The sequence below is a fragment of the Squalius cephalus genome (assembly GCF_949319135.1).
Source record: "Squalius cephalus genome assembly, chromosome: 13".
NCBI classification, from domain to species: Eukaryota; Metazoa; Chordata; class Actinopteri; order Cypriniformes; family Leuciscidae; genus Squalius; species Squalius cephalus.
Window position 1 is genome coordinate 25657531 of NC_137134.1, and position 24738 is coordinate 25682268.

The 24738-nt window shown below is 34.6% G+C and overlaps 2 protein-coding genes across 7 annotated transcripts; one reads left to right on the forward strand and one right to left on the reverse strand.

Moving 5' to 3' along the window:
- Positions 1-1706: 1706 nt before the first annotated feature.
- Positions 1707-22002, forward strand: LOC307169749 (uncharacterized protein). 4 transcript variants are annotated; one of them, XM_079890536.1, is made up of 3 exons: positions 1707-1811; positions 2639-2801; positions 3305-4530. In XM_079890536.1, the coding sequence occupies exons 2-3, from the start codon at positions 2747-2749 to the stop codon at positions 4240-4242; spliced, it is 993 nt and encodes a 330-aa protein (XP_079746662.1). In that variant the 5' UTR covers positions 1707-1811; positions 2639-2746; the 3' UTR covers positions 4243-4530. The 4 variants fall into 4 exon arrangements, 2 of the variants coding, with proteins under 2 accessions (XP_079746662.1, XP_079746663.1); XR_013823184.1 differs by lacking the exon at positions 3305-4530 and adding an exon at positions 21855-22002 and having other exon boundaries at positions 1783-1811; XR_013823185.1 differs by lacking the exon at positions 3305-4530 and adding an exon at positions 21858-22002 and having other exon boundaries at positions 1783-1811.
- LOC307169750 (uncharacterized protein) lies at positions 21453-23482 on the reverse strand. 3 transcript variants are annotated; one of them, XM_079890538.1, is made up of 5 exons: positions 23220-23451; positions 23062-23104; positions 22617-22937; positions 22108-22515; positions 21505-21928 (listed from the first exon to the last, which is right to left on the reverse strand). In XM_079890538.1, the coding sequence occupies exons 1-5, from the start codon at positions 23220-23222 to the stop codon at positions 21831-21833; spliced, it is 873 nt and encodes a 290-aa protein (XP_079746664.1). In that variant the 5' UTR covers positions 23223-23451; the 3' UTR covers positions 21505-21830. The 3 variants fall into 3 exon arrangements, with proteins under 3 accessions (XP_079746666.1, XP_079746664.1, XP_079746665.1); XM_079890540.1 differs by lacking the exon at positions 23062-23104 and having other exon boundaries at positions 21453-21928; positions 23220-23482; XM_079890539.1 differs by lacking the exon at positions 23062-23104 and having other exon boundaries at positions 22108-22518; positions 23220-23377.
- Positions 23483-24738: the final 1256 nt, after the last annotated feature.

Genomic DNA, 24738 nt, shown 5'->3' on the forward strand with positions numbered 1-24738 from the left:
TGGTTTACAAAAATTGACATATGTGAATCTTTGAATAGCATCTGCACCAACTGGCTTTCTGAAAGTGTTTTTGTTCTATTACCTCATCCAATCTTCTGGATTCTCTCATTTTCACCCTGAAAATTGTGCTGTCCTTTTCCATTAGCTGCTGGTTTGGAAATCTTAGTGTGAAACATAAAAATGCACTAATTAAATTAGTCACAAACAGTGGGATCAGAAGCTTGACAGTTCGACAGTCCATTCTGTGATTTTAGATATGACCACTTTCTTTACCCGGAGTTTTCTATGCTGCCTTCAGGTCTCGCTATACCAAAGAAAAATGAAAAATAACCGATGCAAATACTCCTTTGTTCCCTGTGCGATTCGATTGTTAAATAGTCTTAAAGGAATTTCTTAGGTTTATATATGTATGTATATATATATATATATATATATATATATATATATATATATATATATATATATATATATATATATATATATACATATATATATATATATATATACTTTTTAAATATTTATTTATTTATAATTTATTATTATTACTTTTAAGATGTACTGTATGTGTCAGTTTGTGTCTATTTATGCCTTAATAAACCTTGACCTATTCTAAATATCTTAAGTCAAACCTCTTCTGTGATCATAATAAATTAACGTACACTGTAAACCCAGATTTTGTTTCTAATTAAACTTACGAGTAATCATTACTTATTCTTTTATGTTTAGTAAAAACCTGCTATCATTACTAAACAACATTAGTTGTTTGTACTATTTAGTTGAAAGATTCATTGCACTAATCATGTTAAGCTAAGATAACTCGCTATGTTAAGCTTCTGTAAGGGAGGGGCGTGGCCTATTTAAACAGGTGACAGTGCGCAGAGTGCACCATTTAAATTTTGAACCGAAGAGTCGAACATTACCAGCTTAACTTATTACTAAACAGACTGACTTTATTTCTGTCAGACGTCTACAAAAGATCTTGTTGAGAATCAACAGAGGTTTAGATGTTGATTATGTATTGTTTCATTTGTAGTCACCATGATGGTGAAAGGTGTTGGCTTTAGTTGGGCTCTTGCCTTTGACATTTAACCATTATATTTTCTCTGGCTGCCTTAACTGTGATTTTGAAAAGCACAATAGTTATAGCAAAAAGCCAAGAATAAACTGATCAATTGTTTGTAACTGCCTATTGATGCTGTTATCAATAGAGATTATAAGTCACTAAAATCAGTAGCACTTGACTTTTCCTGTTATTTTCCAGCAGAAAATCCAACGGAATTGTGTATGAATCTCAACAATGGTGACTCTTGCAATGCATGCTGGGTACCCAATAGTAAATCTATTATTCTAAACCATGTAAATACAACATAACATGTTTAGTTTCAGCTTGTGTAAAAGGTTAGGGTTATATGTTAATACAACTCAACATGTTTAGTTTCAGCTTGTGTAAAAGGTTAGGGTTCCATGTTAATACAACTCAACATGTTTAGTTTCTGCTTGTGTAAAAAAAAGTGGTATAAGGCAACGGGTTTCCTCGCGAATTGCGAGTAAAGTCAACTAATTCGGGGGTTCAATAAAGGTCCCGACCTTCAGTTATTCACTTTACGGACCATAGCCAGCCAGTAATCAAGTTCATCTGTTGCTGAAGATCATTATGTGTTGTGACGCCATCACCGACACCTGGCGAAACCAACTTTTTTATACACACTCGCAGAGCTAGCTCAGCTCAGCGTGCAATCTGTTTCTTTGTTTGTGTTATTGTTTTTGTCGTTATGATTCAGCGACTCCAACCCGCTCGCGAGTCTTCTGAGGTGAGTTGTGCAGTTTACAGAGTGTCGTACATTTACCATAAAACACACGGTATAGGCTAGCCTACTAACACGGGTCATTTCTGCATTGTTTTAATCGCGTCGTTTCTGATGTTTGCAAGCTAAATAATCATTTAGTGGCAGGTTAGCATTTAGTATTCGTTTAGTAGTTTTGTATAGCCTACTTTAAAAAATATGACTCAAATAATCTGTTTAAATCACTGTATAATAAAGTGAGATCTGTGCTGTTGATCGTGTAAAGCTTGTTTCAAGAGTGTCACTGTTAACAGAGCTGCTGACTTCATGTCAACAGTTCGTGTTTTTTTCACTTCATTCATTATGCTGTTGTCTTCAATCTCATGTAAACTGCCACTTAAAGCTCATTTCATCGGTGCTGACAGACTGAAACAAACTACACCATTATCACTTTTGAAATCGACAAGATAGGCTATCTCTAAAAATCATTTAATTTCAGTCTGAAATGCAAAAACGACACAAATCTAAAAACCAACAAACAAAAACTAAGCTATAAATGAAGTTGAACTGAATTGGTGTGTTATTTCTTGCTTACAAATGTATTTTACCTTCTGTTTTATTTTTTATGTATTATTGATATATTTTTATATTTTAAAATGGAATCTTTTAATTATGGTAGGCCCTATTTATTTCCATTTTTCTATTTCTTTTGTCCATTTGTTCATATGACAGATAAAATAACTTTATTTGTAACTTTATCCATCTATGAAAATCAAAACAAAACATTGAATGATTAAAATGTGTGCAATAATGAAAACATCAGTTTGCTAACTGATTATTTTTGATTTTAGCAGATCTGCTGTTCCTGCCTCAGAACCTGAAGCTCCTCCCACAGCAGTTCACCTATAAATGCTGGAATATTCCCATCAGTCTAGAACTGAAGACAGTTGAACAGTGAGAACATGAGTGATCCAGAGTCCTGCAGAATGAAACCTGAAGATACTGAAGAACAAATAGGTTTGTGTTTGTTCTTGATTCGTCATTAATGAGTAATGAATATTAAATTCATAAAACTGAATTTATTGAACTAAAAGAGCTGTGAAATAACATGTTTAAAGTATCAAATAATATACAGGACACTGGAGCCTGAAACTGAAATGTTCTTTTCTCTGTTTTTTTCATTTTTTTTTCAACAAAGTTATAAATTAAACAAGTTACTGATACACATCTACAGTTTGTGTAAAAGATTGTGTACATTTTTTAAATTAATAGTAAAACAAAAATCATTACATTAATTAAATATCTGAGAGATTGTATCAGAAACATGAGATTTGTGTCTATATATATAATATTGTATTGCAGTTGTCTATGTTCTTGTGTTACATTAGTGTTAACTTTATGACATTTCCTTTTAATTGTTTAAGGTTATACAGAAAATAAACTCCCTCACGACTGTACATAGAATAACTGGTTTGGAGAATGGATGAATGAAAATAAAACTTTGTTTTAATTAATTTTAGGCTTAAGTGAACAGAATGAGGAGAGTGAAGAACAGAGTGAAAGAGATGAGAAACATCATCATGTCAAAATCGGAGAAAATTCTTGCCTTCATTGTGGAAAGAGATTCCCAAGCAAAACAAGTCTTAAACTTCACATGACAGTTCATAGTGGAGAGAAACCACACACATGTGTTCAATGTGGGAAGAGTTTCACACAAAAAGGAAACCTTAATAAACACATGAAGATCCACACTGGAGAGAAGCCGTACACATGTGATCAGTGTGGGAAGAGTTTCACGCAAAAAGGACACCTTAATGAACACATGAAGATCCACACTGGAGAGAAACCACATACATGTGATCAGTGTGGGAAGAGTTTCACGCAAAAAAGAACCCTTAATCTTCACATGAAAATCCACACTGGAGAGAAAATGCACACATGTGACCAGTGCGGGAAGAGTTTCACGCAAAAAGGAACCCTTAATCTTCACATGAAAATCCACACTGGAGAGAATCTGCACACATGTGATCAGTGTGGGAAGAGTTTCACGCAAAAAGGACACCTTAATAATCACATGAGGATCCACACTGGAGAGAAACCACATACATGTGATCAGTGTGGGAAGAGTTTTGCACATGCATTCAGTCTTAAATTACATCTACATTTTCATTCTGGAGACAGATCGTTTTACTGTGATCAGTGCGGGAAAACGTATTTTTCAGCATCATCCCTAAAGGTCCATCTGAAAGTTCATACAAAGGAGAAGCCTCACGTGTGTTCTTTGTGTGGAAAGAGTTTTAGTCAGATGAGTCATTTAAAAGCACACCAGAAAAGACACAGTGGTGTGAAGAATTATATGTGCTTTGATTGTGGGAAGACCTTTTTTAATAATGCTGAACTGAAACAGCACCAGAGAATTCACACTGTGATACGAGATTCAGTCAGTCAGGAAACATGAAAAAACATAATAGGATCCACACTGGAGAGAAGCCTTGCATGTGTTCAGTGCGGGAAGAGTTTCACATGAAAAGTAGCCCTTAATGATCACATAAGGCCATGAGTACCTGGGTATTCGAAATCAATTGTGAAAACTCTGAGAACGCTGTTGTAAATTCCTTGTACTTTTAGCTGCCTGTGTAATAATAATTTTCATGAACAGTATTTTTTTTTATTATTAATCTTTTATTAACTGTTATGTTGACTTATCAATGTTTTAATCTTGGCAAATAAAATGTGGCATTTCTTTGATCGCCTCACGAGTATTATGTTACTACTTACACCCTCACTCACTCAAGTTGTCATTTCTTCGTTTTATCGAGTACACTGATAAAAATGATGTTGTGGTGAAGTAAATGCTACAGAAAAAAACAAATGTAGTTCAGGCAAGTAAGTACATCCTTTATTAGTACTCAATTCAATATTGCGCTATTTTGTGCATTTTCTGATCAGTCAGAAAACGATTGGTCATTTAAAAAAAAAACTACTTTTTAACCACAAATGCCCGTCAACCATCTCTGAGATGCGCCATGCATAGCATCATCACATTGGAAAGGTCACGCATCACATCATCTATCTAAGTTATTTGTCTGAGTACTCCGGTTCAAAAAGGTAGGGAAGGGCGAAAAACTCCATCTCATTTTCTCCTCCAACTTCAAAATCGTCCTCCATCTTTGTTTTAGTGTATTATTATTTTTTATTTTTCGTTACCTTTCCAACGAATGCGTGTATGCAGAATGCAGAGAAATCTGTTTTTTATTTTTATTTGGATTATTTTAATTGTCTTCCTGTCATGCTAGTAGTTCTTATACTACACCACCTGTCAAAATGATTGATGACTTCCGGTCCCGCCCACTAGATAAGACATCTGGTCCCCGCCCTTCCGGTTGTCCGTTGAGCTGTCCCGCCCTTTCTGGCGTGTATAGATATGGATATGGATTGTTCTATCGAGCGTTCGATCATGCGTTTTGACAGTTTTATCTACCGCATATGTTGTTTTTATCTACCGGTGTCTTTCCGGCATATGTTGTTATGGTTTGTCCCTATCGTCCTAGCTAGTCGTAGATCATGTGGTTTTGACAGAAAGTTTGAAGACTGTGTCACACACAAGCATTATCTCTTGTGCACACAAGCTGGGTGTATTTTCTGTGTTTTTGATAGACATCTGTTTTGACAGAAAGTTTGAATTTGTTGTCCGGTTCAGTTATGTGTTTGTGTGTATGTGTGTGTGTGTGTGTCTGGGTATATGGCATCACAAGTGCTGTTAGGAAAATGTGTCAGCATCTGATATGACCCTCTCCACATTCCTGAGGTAACAGCAAAAGTGAGAAGTGTGTGTGTGTGTGTGTGTGTGTGTGTGTGTGTGCGTCCTCTGATATGACCCTCTCCACATTCCTGAGGTAACAGTGAAAGTGAGAAAAAGTGAGTTAACTTAATCATGCTTTATATTTCACAAAAATAATATACAATAATATCTTACTAAAAATCTACTGAAACAATTTAATTCAGTTTTAGATAAACAAAAGAATAAAAAAAATCATATTACATAAACATTCCGTTCTTTAGGCCTATAAGTGTATAAAATAATATAGTTATCTTACTAATTTAACTAAAGTTTAAAACCATTCAGTTCTTTATAAAAGTATATAATGAAATGCTTATAAAATAAATATCTTATTGATCCAATTGTTTTTGATAAACAAGAGAATAAAAATCATATTACATAAAACATTCCGTTCTTTATAAGGGTATACATTAAAATGGTTATCTTGCTAATTTAACTAAAGTTGAAAAACATTCTGTTCTTTAAAAGTATATAAAAAAATTAAAAAATTAAAATCTACTGAAATTTCAGTTTTAGATAAAAATAAAATTCATCTAAGTCTGCTGACTAAAGATTTCATGAAGCACCAGACAAATGGTGTGTGTGTGTGTGTGTGTGTGTGTGTGTGTGTGTGTGTGTGTGTGTGTGTGTGTGTGTGCGTGCGTGCGTGTACGTGTGTCTGTGACAGGCTCCGGTAAATTAGTGTGCCGTCATCTTTCTGAATTTATTTCAAAACATAATCGTAAAAGTTTAAAAGACTGTTTAAATAAAATCTTTAAAGTTTGAATACATTCATATCTTCTATTTATCTTTTAGAAGATTACTGTAATGATTTTGTTTAATGGTGACCTAAAGTATAATTGTTATTAAAAAATGTCTGTCTGTTCAAAAACTTTAGATTGTAGAAAAACTGTACTTTTTAGTCGTTTTAAATCTCATTTATATGAAAAGATTCAATCAGCATTTTTTTTTTTTTGTCCATGGGTTTCAATTTTTATGGTGGGGGCTTTCCATAGCTATAATGAATTTTGTACCGTACACCTAAACACAGAAAACTACATTTGTACATTTTCAAAATGAAATAAATAAATAAATAAATCATTTAATATCATTTTGTGCACACACACGGTTCTAAAAAATAAACTAATCTCTATTTTAAATTAAATTATTATTAATAACATATGTTACTAAAATGTAAACAAAGTTTTAGCTAAATAAATATATAAACAAAAACACCTTACAGCCCAGATCCTTCAGAGATAAACCACAGTGTGATCTGAAGCTTCAGGAAACAGGGTATATCAGACCAGATGAGTCTCGGGGGACAATGTCACAGTAAATCTAGTCTGCTAACGCCTTTTACAGAGTACATCCAGAGTTTATACTAAATTCATTTAAAAGCATAATCATACAAGTTTAAATAAGGTATTTTAAAATTAAAAGAAATCTTTAAAGTTTTATTAAAATCATATCTTCTATTTATTTTCTTAGAAGATTACTGTAATGATTTTGTTTAAACGGTAACCTAAAGTAGAATTTTTACTAAACAGCGTTTAGTTGTTGATTGTTGAAAAACTGTGCTTGGGCATCTTAGATCTTTTGTCCATACAACATGTTGTCAAAGTTTGTCACAATGTTTTGTTGTTGTGTTGTTTTTAAGAAATCCGAGGACTCCACATTGCTCTTATTTAGACTAAGTTGTATCATCTGCAAAATCACTGACGCGGCATAAGTAAAGTTGGTCTTGAGCGAATATTTAATTTTATCAGTCATAATTCAAAGTATAAGTATACGATCGTATAAGATCATTTTAACTTGTATTCCCCAAACTATCCTTAATCAGTGTGGAATCACACAGGGTGAAACCCTTTACTGAGAATATACTATCGGTTATCTGCTCAAAATATATGTAGAAGTGTAAAATCGGTGTTTAAAATCTGTCTGCTGGCCGCATGAATAGACTTTGGGGAGAGCTGATGATACTATCTATAGCAGGAAGCATGCCCTTTGACCTCCTCGATTGTGGAGGCTTTTTTTTTTTTGTTATTTTTTTTTGTTAAAGACCCAACTACAAGTTAGTTCTCCCAAAAGAATTTCTCCCATCTAGTGGTTCTCCCATCTACTCGCTTTTTCAAATGCGTGTTGCAACTGCGGTAGCCGTAATGTGTCAAGAAGCTATGACAACATGGCTTCCAATAGCACTTCATTGAGTTTAACGATACATGTTTTTGTACTGTTATGGCAGCTATATAATGATTTACACAACCAAGCAATGAAAAAAGCTTGTAATTTAGACCATACCTTTGACTTGCCTGTCGAGAAGAAATCAGGCAACTCCCCTTTCAAAGTCTTTCTCCTTCATTAGATCTTTCCACATGGGGAAAAGCTATCCTGATATTTATTTACATACCGATAAATTAAATGTTAGCTTTTAGGCGATGAGGATTCCTTCTCCCGTGGCTCGGCATAAGTATGATCCTGCATTATAATGTACTGTGCAGTGCAGCCTTTCAAATTTGCCGGGGCAGTATCATTGCCTCCCATATGGTCTAGCGGTTAGGATTCCTGGTTTTCATCCAGGCTGCCCGGGTTTCGACTCCCGGTATGGGAAGACATTTTTTTTTACATTGTCAACAAAATTCAAGTTATTCAATAATCATTTTTAGTTATCCATAGTCTTAGAGGCCTACAAGTCTCAGAGGTCTACACGAACTGCAGAAACATGCAGTTTCTTGAAGATTCAGTACTGAATCATTTTCACAAATACAATTATATAGAATTCAGAAAATTTCACTATGGAATATTTACTTTATCTATCATAATTTCAATTTAGTACATCATCATTTAAACTTTTCATCTCATAATTATGACGCATAGTCATAATTGTAATTTCAACTTTTTGTTATAATTATTACTTAATTCAGAATTACAATTTTTGTCAATTACACCTTTTTAATGTAAGACTTAAAACGTTTTAAGGCATAATTTGGTTGTTGACTATAGTAGTGTTGATGATGAAACGTGTTGAGTTAGGCTAGCGCTTTTTGTCCCTCTCTGGTATTATAGTGTTTCAAGATGGCGGAACGACACGGATGTATTAGCTAAATGATTTTAGCTAATAAAATACAATTGTTTCAACGAGCGAATCTACACATGAGAGGCCTTCAGAAGTCATAACTCCAGGGGTCAACGGCTTAGGCCCATTGGTTTCGGCATTTGTAAAAATCAAATACTGTATTACACTTTTCAAAGTTACAATAAAAATACCTGTTGTGTTCTGACACACAAGGCCATTAACTTGTTTTTATAAATGTATTTTGCTTATTTCTACAAATATCGACCTGAAAAATGAAAATCAGAAAAAAACAGAAAAAACATTGTTTTAAAATACAACTAAACCATGATAATGTTTAGTTTAACTTTGTAAATAAAATAAAATAAAATATTATGGAAGTCATTGTACTTTAATTTAACCATATTTTATTTATTAATATTATGGCTTCATGTTGATTTAAAGTTTTTAATTGTTATTAACAAATACCTTTTAACATCCGGCACAAAATGAAAGAGATGTATTATTTAAAAAAAAAAAAAAAAATGAAAAAAAAAAAAATGAAAAAAATGGAATGTTCACAATCACTATGTGTCAAAAACAGTATGTGTGTAAATAGTTGTGCAAAGTTCCACACCCTATGGACTAACACATAAATAAATATATATAACATACACAAAACATTTCTTAACTAAGCAACTGTTTCTTAAATTATCAGACACTCACCGCACTGATGTTAACATCACCATATATTGTGTTTTCTACCATGATTGTAGTAACTATTGTACCACCATTCTTCTGGGCAACTGTTAAGTTAAGCTGATTAGGGTTCTGAATTAATGGCTGTCCGAATGTTGTAGAAATATTATGCTGTCGTCGTTGTGGAAGGTTGTTAGGCTGTTGATTTGTCATGTTTCCAGAATGTGTTTGAACGCACAGCGTTTGAACGTCACCATCTGTTAAAAAATGAACAATTAAATACACAACCAAAAACCATGTAAACATTATAGTAAAGCTTATTGAAGATTGAGAAACATATTGACTACTAACAAAGTCAATTATACATCTTTTCCTACGTTTGATATTCTTTTTTCTGATTTTTTTCACTATGGACTTGATCCTTTTTAATGCTGTTTTCTCTCCATATTTATTCTGTAGTTCCTCTACTGTGTCTTCCAACCTCCCTGTTGTTCTTCTCCTGCTGTGTTAACCAAAGACAAACAGTTAGAAGAATAAAATGTATGTACAATAGCAAAAATAAAAGTTGGTCATTAGTTGTTAGGGTTAGATACACCTGTAGACACATTCACACACCCGTTCGCCTGTTTTCATTTAGCATACACCAGAGTTCAAACATTCACTTTTTTAAAGGGTCGAATGATTACGCGGTCAAAATTTCTCTTTTTTTTAACACGAGAGTTAAAAAATGTACACGAGTCACGACGCATTGCATTATGCACCTGACCTGCCGGCTGATGAAGTATTTATTACATCAAGAAAACATGAATACAACACACTGCACTTGGATGAATACATTTATTAGATTTATTTAATAATATTACCAGTTCCATATTATCTTTATACAAGACATATAAAGACATCTTAAAAACAAGACAAAAAATTATTTTATTTTTTTAAGTTTGACTGCATTCTTTACTTTTTGATTTATGAATTATAACAGACTGATGGGAAAAACATTATTTTGCAGTTACTTTTTTAAAATTTGTTTTATTATTCAACTATCTCTTTCTTTTTGTTAGATTTGATTAGTTGTAATTTTATATATAAACATTTAACTTTTAAAATAAAGGTTTTACAACAACATCACCATCTTCCGCTATATTTGGGCCTCCATGCTCATCTATTTACAGTATATGATATTGGTGAAGGGGGCCAGCATGAATATATATTTTTAAGGGGGCCCCCGAATTCTCTACGACCCCGTTCACATCGCATCGTAAGCGCATAATATCACCTGCTCAAGTACGTCTTGACGAGTTTCTTCTGTATTAAACAGCGAATCTTCTCAGTCAGATCGTCGCAAGATCTCAGGAATCCTCTCACACTGCTTGTGTTCACGAGCTCCATCGCTGCACTTTTGTGCGGCTGTGTGCGACTCTTAACGATTCAAACTTCCATAAAGCGCACCAAAACAGCAGCGCGGAGATGTGACGTCATGTGTCGAGCGGGCGCTCGTAAAAAGCACATCTTTGCATTTCTTCTGAAACAACAATTTTTAACATCACTATCGCAACACTTATCGTATTGCCGGCTGGGATTGTAATGTTTTGTATGCCGTTTTCTTTACACTCACCCCGGATATCATATTTGTTATATATCTCTTTGTTCATATACGACAGTATTCGCATGAATTGGCTTGATTTGATAAAATTATGTTTTAAACCATCATCTTCACTTGAGACATTTACATTATACCGTCCTAGTTTTTAAATAGCGCTAAAATGTATATTTTAACCCTTTATGCGGATATGCCGCACAAGGTTCTCTGTTCTCTGGTTCTGTGTTTTTAAAAATAAAGACAAGGAGGCCTCTTTCTATAAGCGACCCTCAAAATCTGTGCATACAACAAAACACGTGTAGGTGTACGATGATTTATCAGCAAATTACTTTTGTTTGAAGAAAAACTTCAATCAGCTGGTGCTTGATAACTATTGAAGTTATGATGCGATATTTATCACGTTTTAATTTCAACTAACTTACTTTTCAAATAACATCTTGTTGGTCAAATTAACTTAAAGCCTGCGTAAAATGAAATACATCCTAGCTATTTTCTAAACGTGTGTTACAGAACTTATGGTGAACAATTTAGCCATATGTTTTAAACGTGTAATGTTTAAATAAATTTTGTTACTGGACTGAGTGAAAATAATAAACTTCTCTCTGGCGGCATATGCATAACTTTTCCATGACGCTACTTCTGATGCAATGTGGGTTTAATTTACATAGTTATTTATGGCTTTCCTGATGACAACACCCTATTCAGCCCCTCCAGCGGGGGCGGGCCCCAACCTGATAAATATTTCAGGACATCGCACGCTCTAGCTCTACTCTAGCTCTACTAGCCGCGGACTGCTGTGCTACTGCAACAAAAGTTGAAAGTCCTGATTGCCAGAACCTGACGCAAACTTCCGACCCAAAAACACAAGGCTTGGACAATTGTCCCACAAGGACTCAGGAGATTCCAGGAACATTCCAGGAAAATTTGAAAAAAAATTGAAAAGTTGAAAAAATGGCGACGCAAAACCTAAAGGAGAGCGACTCCCCGTTGAGTTCTGGCGATGCGGGGCACAATTATCCTCCGGCGTTTGAGTGTGCCAGGGGCAAAGAATGTCGTTTAAGAGCTATGCTGGACTCTATGTTTAAAGATTATTTTAGAGGCCAAATGGTTGGCTTGATGCACAGGATCATCGATACTGCGTGTGGTATGAAAAAAGATTGTACGCAGGACACCAAACGTGTTACAAATCTCAAAAATGAGATGGATGACGTAAGAGGCTTGATAAAGTCATGGCCTGATGTAACGCCCATGTTTTTTGACAGCAAAGAGCCGATCGGCGTAATCCTCAGAAAAGTTCTGGATGTGTTGCGTGAATGTTGTGATGAATTCGAAATCAAAGAAATTCTCGCTATATGGACATTTGTAACGGATCTCTGTGTGTCACTGGTGTCAAAAAATGCAAAAACTGACGTTGGTGAATTAGTTGAAAGTCTGGTCAACTATACCCTGGAGCAAAACATGATAGCCTGCAGAGATTTTCTATTCTGGTTAGACCATCTGTAAATGTCTTTCACTCAAATGTCTTCTTCAATGTATGAAAGTATAATGTTGAAATAAAATTCTGGTAAAAAAAATGTCTGAGCTCATAAAATAGTATACATGATTTAGAATATTTCAATATTTGTTTTTTAATTACTATATTCCCAAGGCGGCAATACAGTTGTATCATATCACCCAGAAAAGAAAAAAGGATATTTTGTGGTGTTCTTTGTTCTCAATAGATTTTTTAATAAGATTATGTGTTCTGTCATGGACGACTAGACACTAGGCATGGGATGTCCAGCAGAGAGAAGGGCTTGAGTGGACACGCCCTGTGGCCCCTTTTTTTTTTTTTTGTCTTCATCAAAAGTGCCTTTTCCCCACTTCGCAACGTAGCCATGCTACAGCTTTCCGCCCCTGCGACACCCGTTTCAGGCCAAATGGAGAAGTTTACTTAAACATGGATATGTCTCACCAGCGACCTCTGGCTTGTCACAATCCTGGCATGCGTCGGGAACAGGAACGCCTTGACACCTTTCAGAATTGGCCTCTTGCACCAGTAACTCCAGCCGAGCTTGCCAAAAGTGGTTTCTACTACCTTGGCCAGGGCGACAGAGTGGCTTGCTTCAGTTGTGGAGGCCAGCTTAGCAACTGGGAACCGGGAGATCGTGCAGTATCAGAACACCAGAGGCATTACCCCCACTGCCGCTTCGTTCGAGATGACCGTGCAGATAATGTACCTTTATCTGGTGGCGACCTTTCCAATGTATCGGCAATGCAACAGTGTGAAGAAAGGTTGCTCACATTTGTCTACTGGCCCTCAAGAATAATTGTTCGACCAGAACAATTGGCAAAGGCTGGTTTTTACTATGTTGGTCGTAATGATGACGTGAAGTGCTTTTGTTGCGATGGTGGACTCAGATGTTGGGAGTCTGGTGATGATCCATGGGTAGAACATGCTAAGTGGTTTCCAAGATGTGAATACCTGCTGCAAGAAAAGGGCCAAGAGTTTGTTCATCAGATTCAAGCAAGATTTCCAAGACTATTTGAGCGGCTATTGACTAATGGAGACAGCGAATCGATAGAATTTGTGAGAGAACAAGAGAACAATCCTGCTTTAGAGATGGAATTTGAGTGTGGCCTGACGGCCCAGACCAATGAAGCTGCATCACTGAGTCAAGATCTTTCAGACTTGCCTATGGAGGAACAGTTAAGAAGACTTCAAGAGGAGCGCACATGCAAAGTTTGCATGGATAAGGAAGTGAACATTGTCTTTATCCCCTGTGGTCACCTAGTTGTGTGCAAAGAATGTGCGCCTTCTCTGAGCAAGTGCCCCATATGTAGAGGCTTGGTCAAAGGCGCCGTCCGTACTTTCCTATCATAAAGTTTTCCTATCATTTGCATTTAACTTGATGCATAAAAACAAAAGAGAAGTCAGTCCAGTTTGTTCACTCAGTCCAGTAACAAAATTTGTTTAAACATTACACGTTTAAAACATATGGCTAAATTGTTCACCATAAGTTCTGTAACACACGTTTAGAAAATAGCTAGGATGTATTTCATTTTACGCAGGCTTTAAGTTAATTTGACCAACAAGATGTTATTTGAAAAGTAAGTTAGTTGAAATTAAAACGTGATAAATATCGCATCATAACTTCAATAGTTATCAAGCACCAGCTGATTGAAGTTTTTCTTCAAACAAAAGTAATTTGCTGATAAATCATCGTACACCTACACGTGTTTTGTTGTATGCACAGATTTTGAGGGTCGCTTATAGAAAGAGGCCTCCTTGTCTTTATTTTTAAAAACACAGAACCAGAGAACAGAGAACCTTGTGCGGCATATCCGCATAAAGGGTTAAAATATACATTTTAGCGCTATTTAAAAACTAGGACGGTATAATGTAAATGTCTCAAGTGAAGATGATGGTTTAAAACATAATTTTATCAAATCAAGCCAATTCATGCGAATACTGTCGTATATGAACAAAGAGATATATAACAAATATGATATCCGGGGTGAGTGTAAAGAAAACGGCATACAAAACATTACAATCCCAGCCGGCAATACGATAAGTGTTGCGATAGTGATGTTAAAAATTGTTGTTTCAGAAGAAATGCAAAGATGTGCTTTTTACGAGCGCCCGCTCGACACATGACGTCACATCTCCGCGCTGCTGTTTTGGTGCGCTTTATGGAAGTTTGAATCGTTAAGAGTCGCACACAGCCGCACAAAAGTGCAGCGATGGAGCTCGTGAACACAAGCAGTGTGAGAGGATTCCTGAGATCTTGCGACGATCTGACTGAGAAGATTCGCTGTTTAATACAGAAGAAACTCGTCAAGACGTACTTGAGCAGGTGATATTATGCGCTTACGATGCGATGTGAACGGGGTCGTAGAGAATTCGGGGGCCCCCTTAAAAATATATATTCATGCTGGCCCCCTTCACCAATATCATATACTGTAAATAGATGAGCATGGAGGCCCAAATATAGCGGAAGATGGTGATGTTGTTGTAAAACCTTTATTTTAAAAGTTAAATGTTTATATATAAAATTACAACTAATCAAATCTAACAAAAAGAAAGAGATAGTTGAATAATAAAACAAATTTTAAAAAAGTAACTGCAAAATAATGTTTTTCCCATCAGTCTGTTATAATTCATAAATCAAAAAGTAAAGAATGCAGTCAAACTTAAAAAAATAAAATAATTTTTTGTCTTGTTTTTAAGATGTCTTTATATGTCTTGTATAAAGATAATATGGAACTGGTAATATTATTAAATAAATCTAATAAATGTATTCATCCAAGTGCAGTGTGTTGTATTCATGTTTTCTTGATGTAATAAATACTTCATCAGCCGGCAGGTCAGGTGCATAATGCAATGCGTCGTGACTCGTGTACATTTTTTAACTCTCGTGTTAAAAAAAAGAGAAATTTTGACCGCGTAATCATTCGACCCTTTAAAAAAGTGAATGTTTGAACTCTGGTGTATGCTAAATGAAAACAGGCGAACGGGTGTGTGAATGTGTCTACAGGTGTATCTAACCCTAACAACTAATGACCAACTTTTATTTTTGCTATTGTACATACATTTTATTCTTCTAACTGTTTGTCTTTGGTTAACACAGCAGGAGAAGAACAACAGGGAGGTTGGAAGACACAGTAGAGGAACTACAGAATAAATATGGAGAGAAAACAGCATTAAAAAGGATCAAGTCCATAGTGAAAAAAATCAGAAAAAAGAATATCAAACGTAGGAAAAGATGTATAATTGACTTTGTTAGTAGTCAATATGTTTCTCAATCTTCAATAAGCTTTACTATAATGTTTACATGGTTTTTGGTTGTGTATTTAATTGTTCATTTTTTAACAGATGGTGACGTTCAAACGCTGTGCGTTCAAACACATTCTGGAAACATGACAAATCAACAGCCTAACAACCTTCCACAACGACGACAGCATAATATTTCTACAACATTCGGACAGCCATTAATTCAGAACCCTAATCAGCTTAACTTAACAGTTGCCCAGAAGAATGGTGGTACAATAGTTACTACAATCATGGTAGAAAACACAATATATGGTGATGTTAACATCAGTGCGGTGAGTGTCTGATAATTTAAGAAACAGTTGCTTAGTTAAGAAATGTTTTGTGTATGTTATATATATTTATTTATGTGTTAGTCCATAGGGTGTGGAACTTTGCACAACTATTTACACACATACTGTTTTTGACACATAGTGATTGTGAACATTCCATTTTTTTCATTTTTTTTTTTTTCATTTTTTTTTTTTTTTTTAAATAATACATCTCTTTCATTTTGTGCCGGATGTTAAAAGGTATTTGTTAATAACAATTAAAAACTTTAAATCAACATGAAGCCATAATATTAATAAATAAAATATGGTTAAATTAAAGTACAATGACTTCCATAATATTTTATTTTATTTTATTTACAAAGTTAAACTAAACATTATCATGGTTTAGTTGTATTTTAAAACAATGTTTTTTCTGTTTTTTTCTGATTTTCATTTTTCAGGTCGATATTTGTAGAAATAAGCAAAATACATTTATAAAAACAAGTTAATGGCCTTGTGTGTCAGAACACAACAGGTATTTTTATTGTAACTTTGAAAAGTGTAATACAGTATTTGATTTTTACAAATGCCGAAACCAATGGGCCTAAGCCGTTGACCCCTGGAGTTATGACTTCTGAAGGCCTCTCATGTGTAGATTCGCTCGTTGAAACAATTGTATTTTATTAGCTAAAATCATTTAGCTAATACATCCGTGTCGTTCCGCCATCTTGAAACACTATAATACCAGAGAGGGACAAAAAGCGCTAGCCTAACTCAACACGTTTCATCATCAACACTACTATAGTCAACAACCAAATTATGCCTTAAAACGTTTTAAGTCTTACATTAAAAAGGTGTAATTGACAAAAATTGTAATTCTGAATTAAGTAATAATTATAACAAAAAGTTGAAATTACAATTATGACTATGCGTCATAATTATGAGATGAAAAGTTTAAATGATGATGTACTAAATTGAAATTATGATAGATAAAGTAAATATTCCATAGTGAAATTTTCTGAATTCTATATAATTGTATTTGTGAAAATGATTCAGTACTGAATCTTCAAGAAACTGCATGTTTCTGCAGTTCGTGTAGACCTCTGAGACTTGTAGGCCTCTAAGACTATGGATAACTAAAAATGATTATTGAATAACTTGAATTTTGTTGACAATGTAAAAAAAAATGTCTTCCCATACCGGGAGTCGAAACCCGGGCAGCCTGGATGAAAACCAGGAATCCTAACCGCTAGACCATATGGGAGGCAATGATACTGCCCCGGCAAATTTGAAAGGCTGCACTGCACAGTACATTATAATGCAGGATCATACTTATGCCGAGCCACGGGAGAAGGAATCCTCATCGCCTAAAAGCTAACATTTAATTTATCGGTATGTAAATAAATATCAGGATAGCTTTTCCCCATGTGGAAAGATCTAATGAAGGAGAAAGACTTTGAAAGGGGAGTTGCCTGATTTCTTCTCGACAGGCAAGTCAAAGGTATGGTCTAAATTACAAGCTTTTTTCATTGCTTGGTTGTGTAAATCATTATATAGCTGCCATAACAGTACAAAAACATGTATCGTTAAACTCAATGAAGTGCTATTGGAAGCCATGTTGTCATAGCTTCTTGACACATTACGGCTACCGCAGTTGCAACACGCATTTGAAAAAGCGAGTAGATGGGAGAACCACTAGATGGGAGAAATTCTTTTGGGAGAACTAACTTGTAGTTGGGTCTTTAACAAAAAAAAAAAACAAAAAAAAAAAGCCTCCACAATCGAGGAGGTCAAAGGGCATGCTTCCTGCTATAGATAGTATCATCAGCTCTCCCCAAAGTCTATTCATGCGGCCAGCAGACAGATTTTAAACACCGATTTTACACTTCTACATATATTTTGAGTAGATAACCGATAGTATATTCTCAGTAAAGGGTTTCACCCTGTGTGATTCCACACTGATTAAGGATAGTTTGGGGAATACAAGTTAAAATGATCTTATACGATCGTATACTTATACTTTGAATTATGACTGATAAAATTAAATATTCGCTCAAGACCAACTTTACTTATGCCGCGTCAGTGATTTTGCAGATGATACAACTTAGTCTAAATAAGAGCAATGTGGAGTCCTCGGATTTCTTAAAAACAACACAACAACAAAACATTGTGACAAACTTTGACAACATGTTGTATGGACAAAAGATCTAAGATGCCCAAGCACAGTTTTTCAACAATCAACAACTAAACGCTGTTTAGTAAAAATTCTACTTTAGGTTACCGTTTAAACAAAATCATTACAGTAATCTTCTAAGAAAATAAATAGAAGATATGATTTTAATAAAACTTTAAAGATTTCTTTTAATTTTAAAATACCTTATTTAAACTTGTATGATTATGCTTTTAAATGAATTTAGTATAAACTCTGGATGTACTCTGTAAAAGGCGTTAGCAGACTAGATTTACTGTGACATTGTCCCCCGAGACTCATCTGGTCTGATATACCCTGTTTCCTGAAGCTTCAGATCACACTGTGGTTTATCTCTGAAGGATCTGGGCTGTAAGGTGTTTTTGTTTATATATTTATTTAGCTAAAACTTTGTTTACATTTTAGTAACATATGTTATTAATAATAATTTAATTTAAAATAGAGATTAGTTTATTTTTTAGAACCGTGTGTGTGCACAAAATGATATTAAATGATTTATTTATTTATTTATTTCATTTTGAAAATGTACAAATGTAGTTTTCTGTGTTTAGGTGTACGGTACAAAATTCATTATAGCTATGGAAAGCCCCCACCATAAAAATTGAAACCCATGGACAAAAAAAAAAAAAAATGCTGATTGAATCTTTTCATATAAATGAGATTTAAAACGACTAAAAAGTACAGTTTTTCTACAATCTAAAGTTTTTGAACAGACAGACATTTTTTAATAACAATTATACTTTAGGTCACCATTAAACAAAATCATTACAGTAATCTTCTAAAAGATAAATAGAAGATATGAATGTATTCAAACTTTAAAGATTTTATTTAAACAGTCTTTTAAACTTTTACGATTATGTTTTGAAATAAATTCAGAAAGATGACGGCACACTAATTTACCGGAGCCTGTCACAGACACACGTACACGCACGCACGCACACACACACACACACACACACACACACACACACACACACACACACACCATTTGTCTGGTGCTTCATGAAATCTTTAGTCAGCAGACTTAGATGAATTTTATTTTTATCTAAAACTGAAATTTCAGTAGATTTTAATTTTTTAATTTTTTTATATACTTTTAAAGAACAGAATGTTTTTCAACTTTAGTTAAATTAGCAAGATAACCATTTTAATGTATACCCTTATAAAGAACGGAATGTTTTATGTAATATGATTTTTATTCTCTTGTTTATCAAAAACAATTGGATCAATAAGATATTTATTTTATAAGCATTTCATTATATACTTTTATAAAGAACTGAATGGTTTTAAACTTTAGTTAAATTAGTAAGATAACTATATTATTTTATACACTTATAGGCCTAAAGAACGGAATGTTTATGTAATATGATTTTTTTTATTCTTTTGTTTATCTAAAACTGAATTAAATTGTTTCAGTAGATTTTTAGTAAGATATTATTGTATATTATTTTTGTGAAATATAAAGCATGATTAAGTTAACTCACTTTTTCTCACTTTCACTGTTACCTCAGGAATGTGGAGAGGGTCATATCAGAGGACGCACACACACACACACACACACACACACACACACACTTCTCACTTTTGCTGTTACCTCAGGAATGTGGAGAGGGTCATATCAGATGCTGACACATTTTCCTAACAGCACTTGTGATGCCATATACCCAGACACACACACACACACATACACACAAACACATAACTGAACCGGACAACAAATTCAAACTTTCTGTCAAAACAGATGTCTATCAAAAACACAGAAAATACACCCAGCTTGTGTGCACAAGAGATAATGCTTGTGTGTGACACAGTCTTCAAACTTTCTGTCAAAACCACATGATCTACGACTAGCTAGGACGATAGGGACAAACCATAACAACATATGCCGGAAAGACACCGGTAGATAAAAACAACATATGCGGTAGGTAAAACTGTCAAAACGCATGATCGAACGCTCGATAGAACAATCCATATCCATATCTATACACGCCAGAAAGGGCGGGACAGCTCAACGGACAACCGGAAGGGCGGGGACCAGATGTCTTATCTAGTGGGCGGGACCGGAAGTCATCAATCATTTTGACAGGTGGTGTAGTATAAGAACTACTCATGCTCTGTGGGAACGATGGGAAACCACAGTTTACCTAAGTGAAATGTTTAGCAGCTGTGGTAAATAGCTGTTGTTACAGATTTACCATTAAGCTTGGTTTGCTTGATTATTTTTAGCATATATAAATTCTGTAATGTGACCAGCAATATTAACATTAACCTATACCTATGATATTAGGGCCTTAATATTGACATGATAAAAATGTACTGAGACCAAGCAAAAAAATGTCCAGTTTCTTCCCCTACTCACATAGAGATGCAGGATGTCATTTTTTCTAATGCATCCCATATAAAATGAACACTGGTTAAATGACGTATAAGAGAGAAGTGCAATCTTCACACACTGGGCCATTTTGTGAATCTGAAACGAATAGAGGTTGAGTTGAAGTTTCAAATGTTTTTAGCAGACATGATGTTCTGGTTGAAGAACTTCAGGATCAGTCGGGATGCAGTTACCAGATACTTTACTCAGCATACTCACATATTGGTTTTACTTACAGCGGTTTTACTATAATTGTGAAAGTTAAAATGACAATAACCCATACTCAGAATTTTTCCTCTGCCTTTAACCCATCCAAGTCAGTGCGCACTTTAGGATTAGGAGTAGTGAACACACACACACACCCACCTAAAGCAGTGGCCAGCCATTTTTGCTGTGGCACCCAGGGAGCGATTGGGGGTTATGTATTGACTTGCTCACCTCAGTCATTTCCTGCCAGTATTGAGAATCAAAGTCTCCAGTCTGTGTCTCTAACCATTAGGCCATGACTGTCCCCAAATGTGAGGCTCAAAATGTTGAAATTAGTTAACAATATCCTCACTATGGTGCAAGCTGTCAAAACAACTTGAGAGTCAACTTCACTATTTGATAGGCTTGTAAATGAAATAAAATTTTATTAAGATGTTTGTTAAATCATTTAAGATATTTAAGACATTTTATTAGCACTTGTGCTCCGGAATAAATTTTACAGTTAGAGAATAGCTGATTGATTGAATCAGTCGCCTGACCCATTCAGATCACTATATCATTGAACTCCACAGAAGAAAGTCAGACCAACTATTCCTTTAAATTTAATTTACCATAGCATAGATGCATTAACGCTTTCTGATACTTGTTTCAATTATCATTTGTTTATTTATAACATTTCCAGACGCCTTGGAAACCACAATGAGGAGGAAGATATGCTTTAATAAAGAATAAAACATTTTTAACACAATTACTACAATATACATTTCTCCATACAGCACAAAAACAATCCAACAAATATAGAAGTGTTTTAAAATTTAATGATATAATATTGATATGATGATTTGTAAATTGACATTGATTTGCAAAGCATACAGAAAAACTCTTAACACCTACTCACAGTGTATCATTTGTAAGGGTTGTTTAAGTTCACCATCTATTGACCACATGGGAGAATATAGGATTAATCATTGAGGAACTGATGATGATTGACTGTTTTCTGTCTGTTTCCTCATTTTCTGTTCAACTTTCATGGATCTGAAATGATCAACAGTAGCCACGCCCACCAGAACAGAGAGGACCAATCGGAAAACACAGCTTCAGTAAAACTACAACACTGGACAGAGTCTGAGAGAAGAAAAATAAAAACACTAAACCATTAGTGCACCCAATACCTAAAACAGGCGCAATATGCTTGTACCAAAAGCAAATTATATTAAAATATTATTAGAAAATTTATTTTTATGCTGTTTTCCTAAATAATGCCTCACTGCCTGAAAATGACCATATTACATCCATTGATATACCTGAACATTGTTGACAAAGTTGCGTGATGTTGAGATGTTTGGTCTGGTTTCTGATGGGATTGTAGATCACACAGCTGTAGGTTTTGTTATCCTGATATTCCACCTCCAGAGGTAGAGAGAGACTGATGCTGAGATCAGACACACTGATGCTGGACAATACACTGATTCCTTTGTACCAGGAGAGAGTCACATGACTCACATTCAACACTGAACACACCAGTGAACATCTGGACTCTGTTGATCTTGATGATGATGAACATTGTGAAGAGTTACTGACAATCTCAGGTACAGGCAGAGGAGCTGGAAAAGATCTGGAAGATGAGGGAAGCTCGATGAGTTGAGACTCGCCATGATCACTTAGAGTTTGACTCTTCTCGTTTTGTGTGATTGTAGTGATGATTGAAACAGCTGCTTTCAAACAAAAATCAACAAATGAAAGTGACAACAAAATGTATTAAAGTAAGAGAAATAAAGGTTAAAAGACAATGTGACAGTGATATTTATCTCACCATCTACAATAACCATGAATATCTCCCGCAAGGTTCTTCTGGAGCCGCTGATAGACACTGTATAATATCCAGCATCACTGAATCTGGTGTTTGTGATGGTCAGAGATCCAGTCGGATGCAGTTTCAGTCGGTCTCTGAAATTCCCATCAAAACCAGGATACGTAGGAATACTGTGTTTATAGACTTCAGCAATACATGATTTTTTAGGTTCAAACTTCCATGTTATGTGATCATTTCTCTGAATGTTAGTAACATCAGTGTGTAGAGTGACAGAATCTCCCTCCATCACCGATATTATCTTTATTCCATCTGCTTCCACATCTGCAATATATTTATATAAAAAAAGAGTCGATGGGTAAAAACGTTTAAAATTTTTAAAAACGGAAGTGTTCATCAACAGGATTTGTTTTATTCTTATTTCCAGAATTAATATGATCTTAGTTACCATAATTGTTCACTGCATGTTCATAAATCTGAGAACACAAATTCTAGATAGCAAAGAGAGATCCAGATAGCCAAGAGATTCATCAATGCACTTGCAAAACACATTTATTAGAAGCAGAATAACTAACAATAATAATAATAATTTAAAAATACACTCACCATGAACGCATATAAAACAAGTCAACAAGCTCCACAGAAACATTTTTAAAAGACTGGATTTAGAAGAGCACAAAAAATATATCTGATAACCCTCTTATTGTTACGAGAAGGTTTTCACTGAAAATTACCACAAGTTTAGAAGAACTAGGGTTCGCAACAGTCTCTGATTTGCAGAGTATAATTAGACTGAAGGTTTATTCTCAGGTTATCATCATTATCACTCACACACTGCAACTGAAACTAAAGTAGCCACTTCTTGTTCTGAGCAACTTTCAAAAACAACAACAATGAAAGGTCTTGCATTATTATTACTACTTTCACTATTGGCTCATTTCACCATGGTGAAATTAACCAATGTTGCACTATATTTTATTTGATAATTTGAAAGATACAGAGATTGGAAAAAGAAAAAGTTGGCAAACTTTATGTTTATGTGGTTGAGAGATATGTAAATGTGGTCCTTTTCCTCATGCATATTATCAATGGCCAACTCCCTAGAAATATAATATTTATATTTTACATTATAAATGGGAATAATATAGTATATTTTTTCTTTGTAGAACTAGGCCCCATTTTTCTCACATAGCAAAAAATGCTGCCACTTCCAGCTCAACACCGGTCTTCACTGTCACAGATGTTACAATATTAGTGCCTGGAATATTCATGATATTTCAGAGGGCGTGTTCTTGAGACATGCAAACGAATAGAACTTAAAATATTGATGCACACGCCTCAAATCACAACTTTTTAATGGATTATTTTAAAAAGGTAATAAAAGATTCAATGTTCACACAGGTAGGCCTATAGACAGGGGCAGCGCCAGAGAATTTTTAATGCATGTGCTGAGGGGGTGCTAGATCATTGACAGGGGGAGCTGCACAATTATAGGCAATATGTATATATATATATATATATATATATATATACAGTGCAATGCATAAGTGAATACACCTATGCTAAAGTTGACTAAAAAGAGGAATAAAAAATCATATTTTGGAAATTTAACTTAATGCCTTAATTTAAAAAATTAGGAAAAATCCAACCTTTAAGGACACCAATTTTCTTTGTGAATGAATAATGTATCGTAAATAAATAAATGTTCTTCCTTAAAATACATGGTGCATAAGTGCGTACACCCCTATGTTAAATTCCCATAGAGGCAGGCAGATTTTTATTTTTAAGTATTTAAAAAAAAAAAAAAATTAGGATACTATGCATCCTGATAAAGTTCTCTTGGCCTTTGGAATTAAAATAGCCCCACATCATCACATAGCTTTCACCATACCTAGAGATTGGCATGGGGTACTTTCCATAAGATCATCTCTCAATGCAAATCAAACTAGCTTTTAGGCAAACTGAAATAAAACCATGCCAATCTCTAGGTATGGTGAATGCTATGTGATGATGTGGGGCTATTTTAATTCCAAAGGCCAAGGGAACTTTATCAGGATGCATAGTATCCTAAAAAAAAAAAAAAAAAAAAAAAATTAAAAATAAAAATCTGCCTGCCTCTATGGGA

Coding starts and splice junctions, on each gene's coding strand:
- LOC307169749 (XM_079890536.1), top strand. CDS start 2,747: ATGAGTGATCCAGAGTCCTGCAGAATGAAACCTGAAGATACTGAAGAA. Junction 2,802..3,304: donor AGATACTGAAGAACAAATAG/GTTTGTGTTTGT, acceptor AATTAATTTTAG/GCTTAAGTGAACAGAATGAG.
- LOC307169750 (XM_079890538.1), bottom strand. Junction 22,516..22,616: donor ATTCATGGTTATTGTAGATG/GTGAGATAAATA, acceptor GTTTGAAAGCAG/CTGTTTCAATCATCACTACA. Junction 21,929..22,107: donor ACTTTGTCAACAATGTTCAG/GTATATCAATGG, acceptor TTCTTCTCTCAG/ACTCTGTCCAGTGTTGTAGT.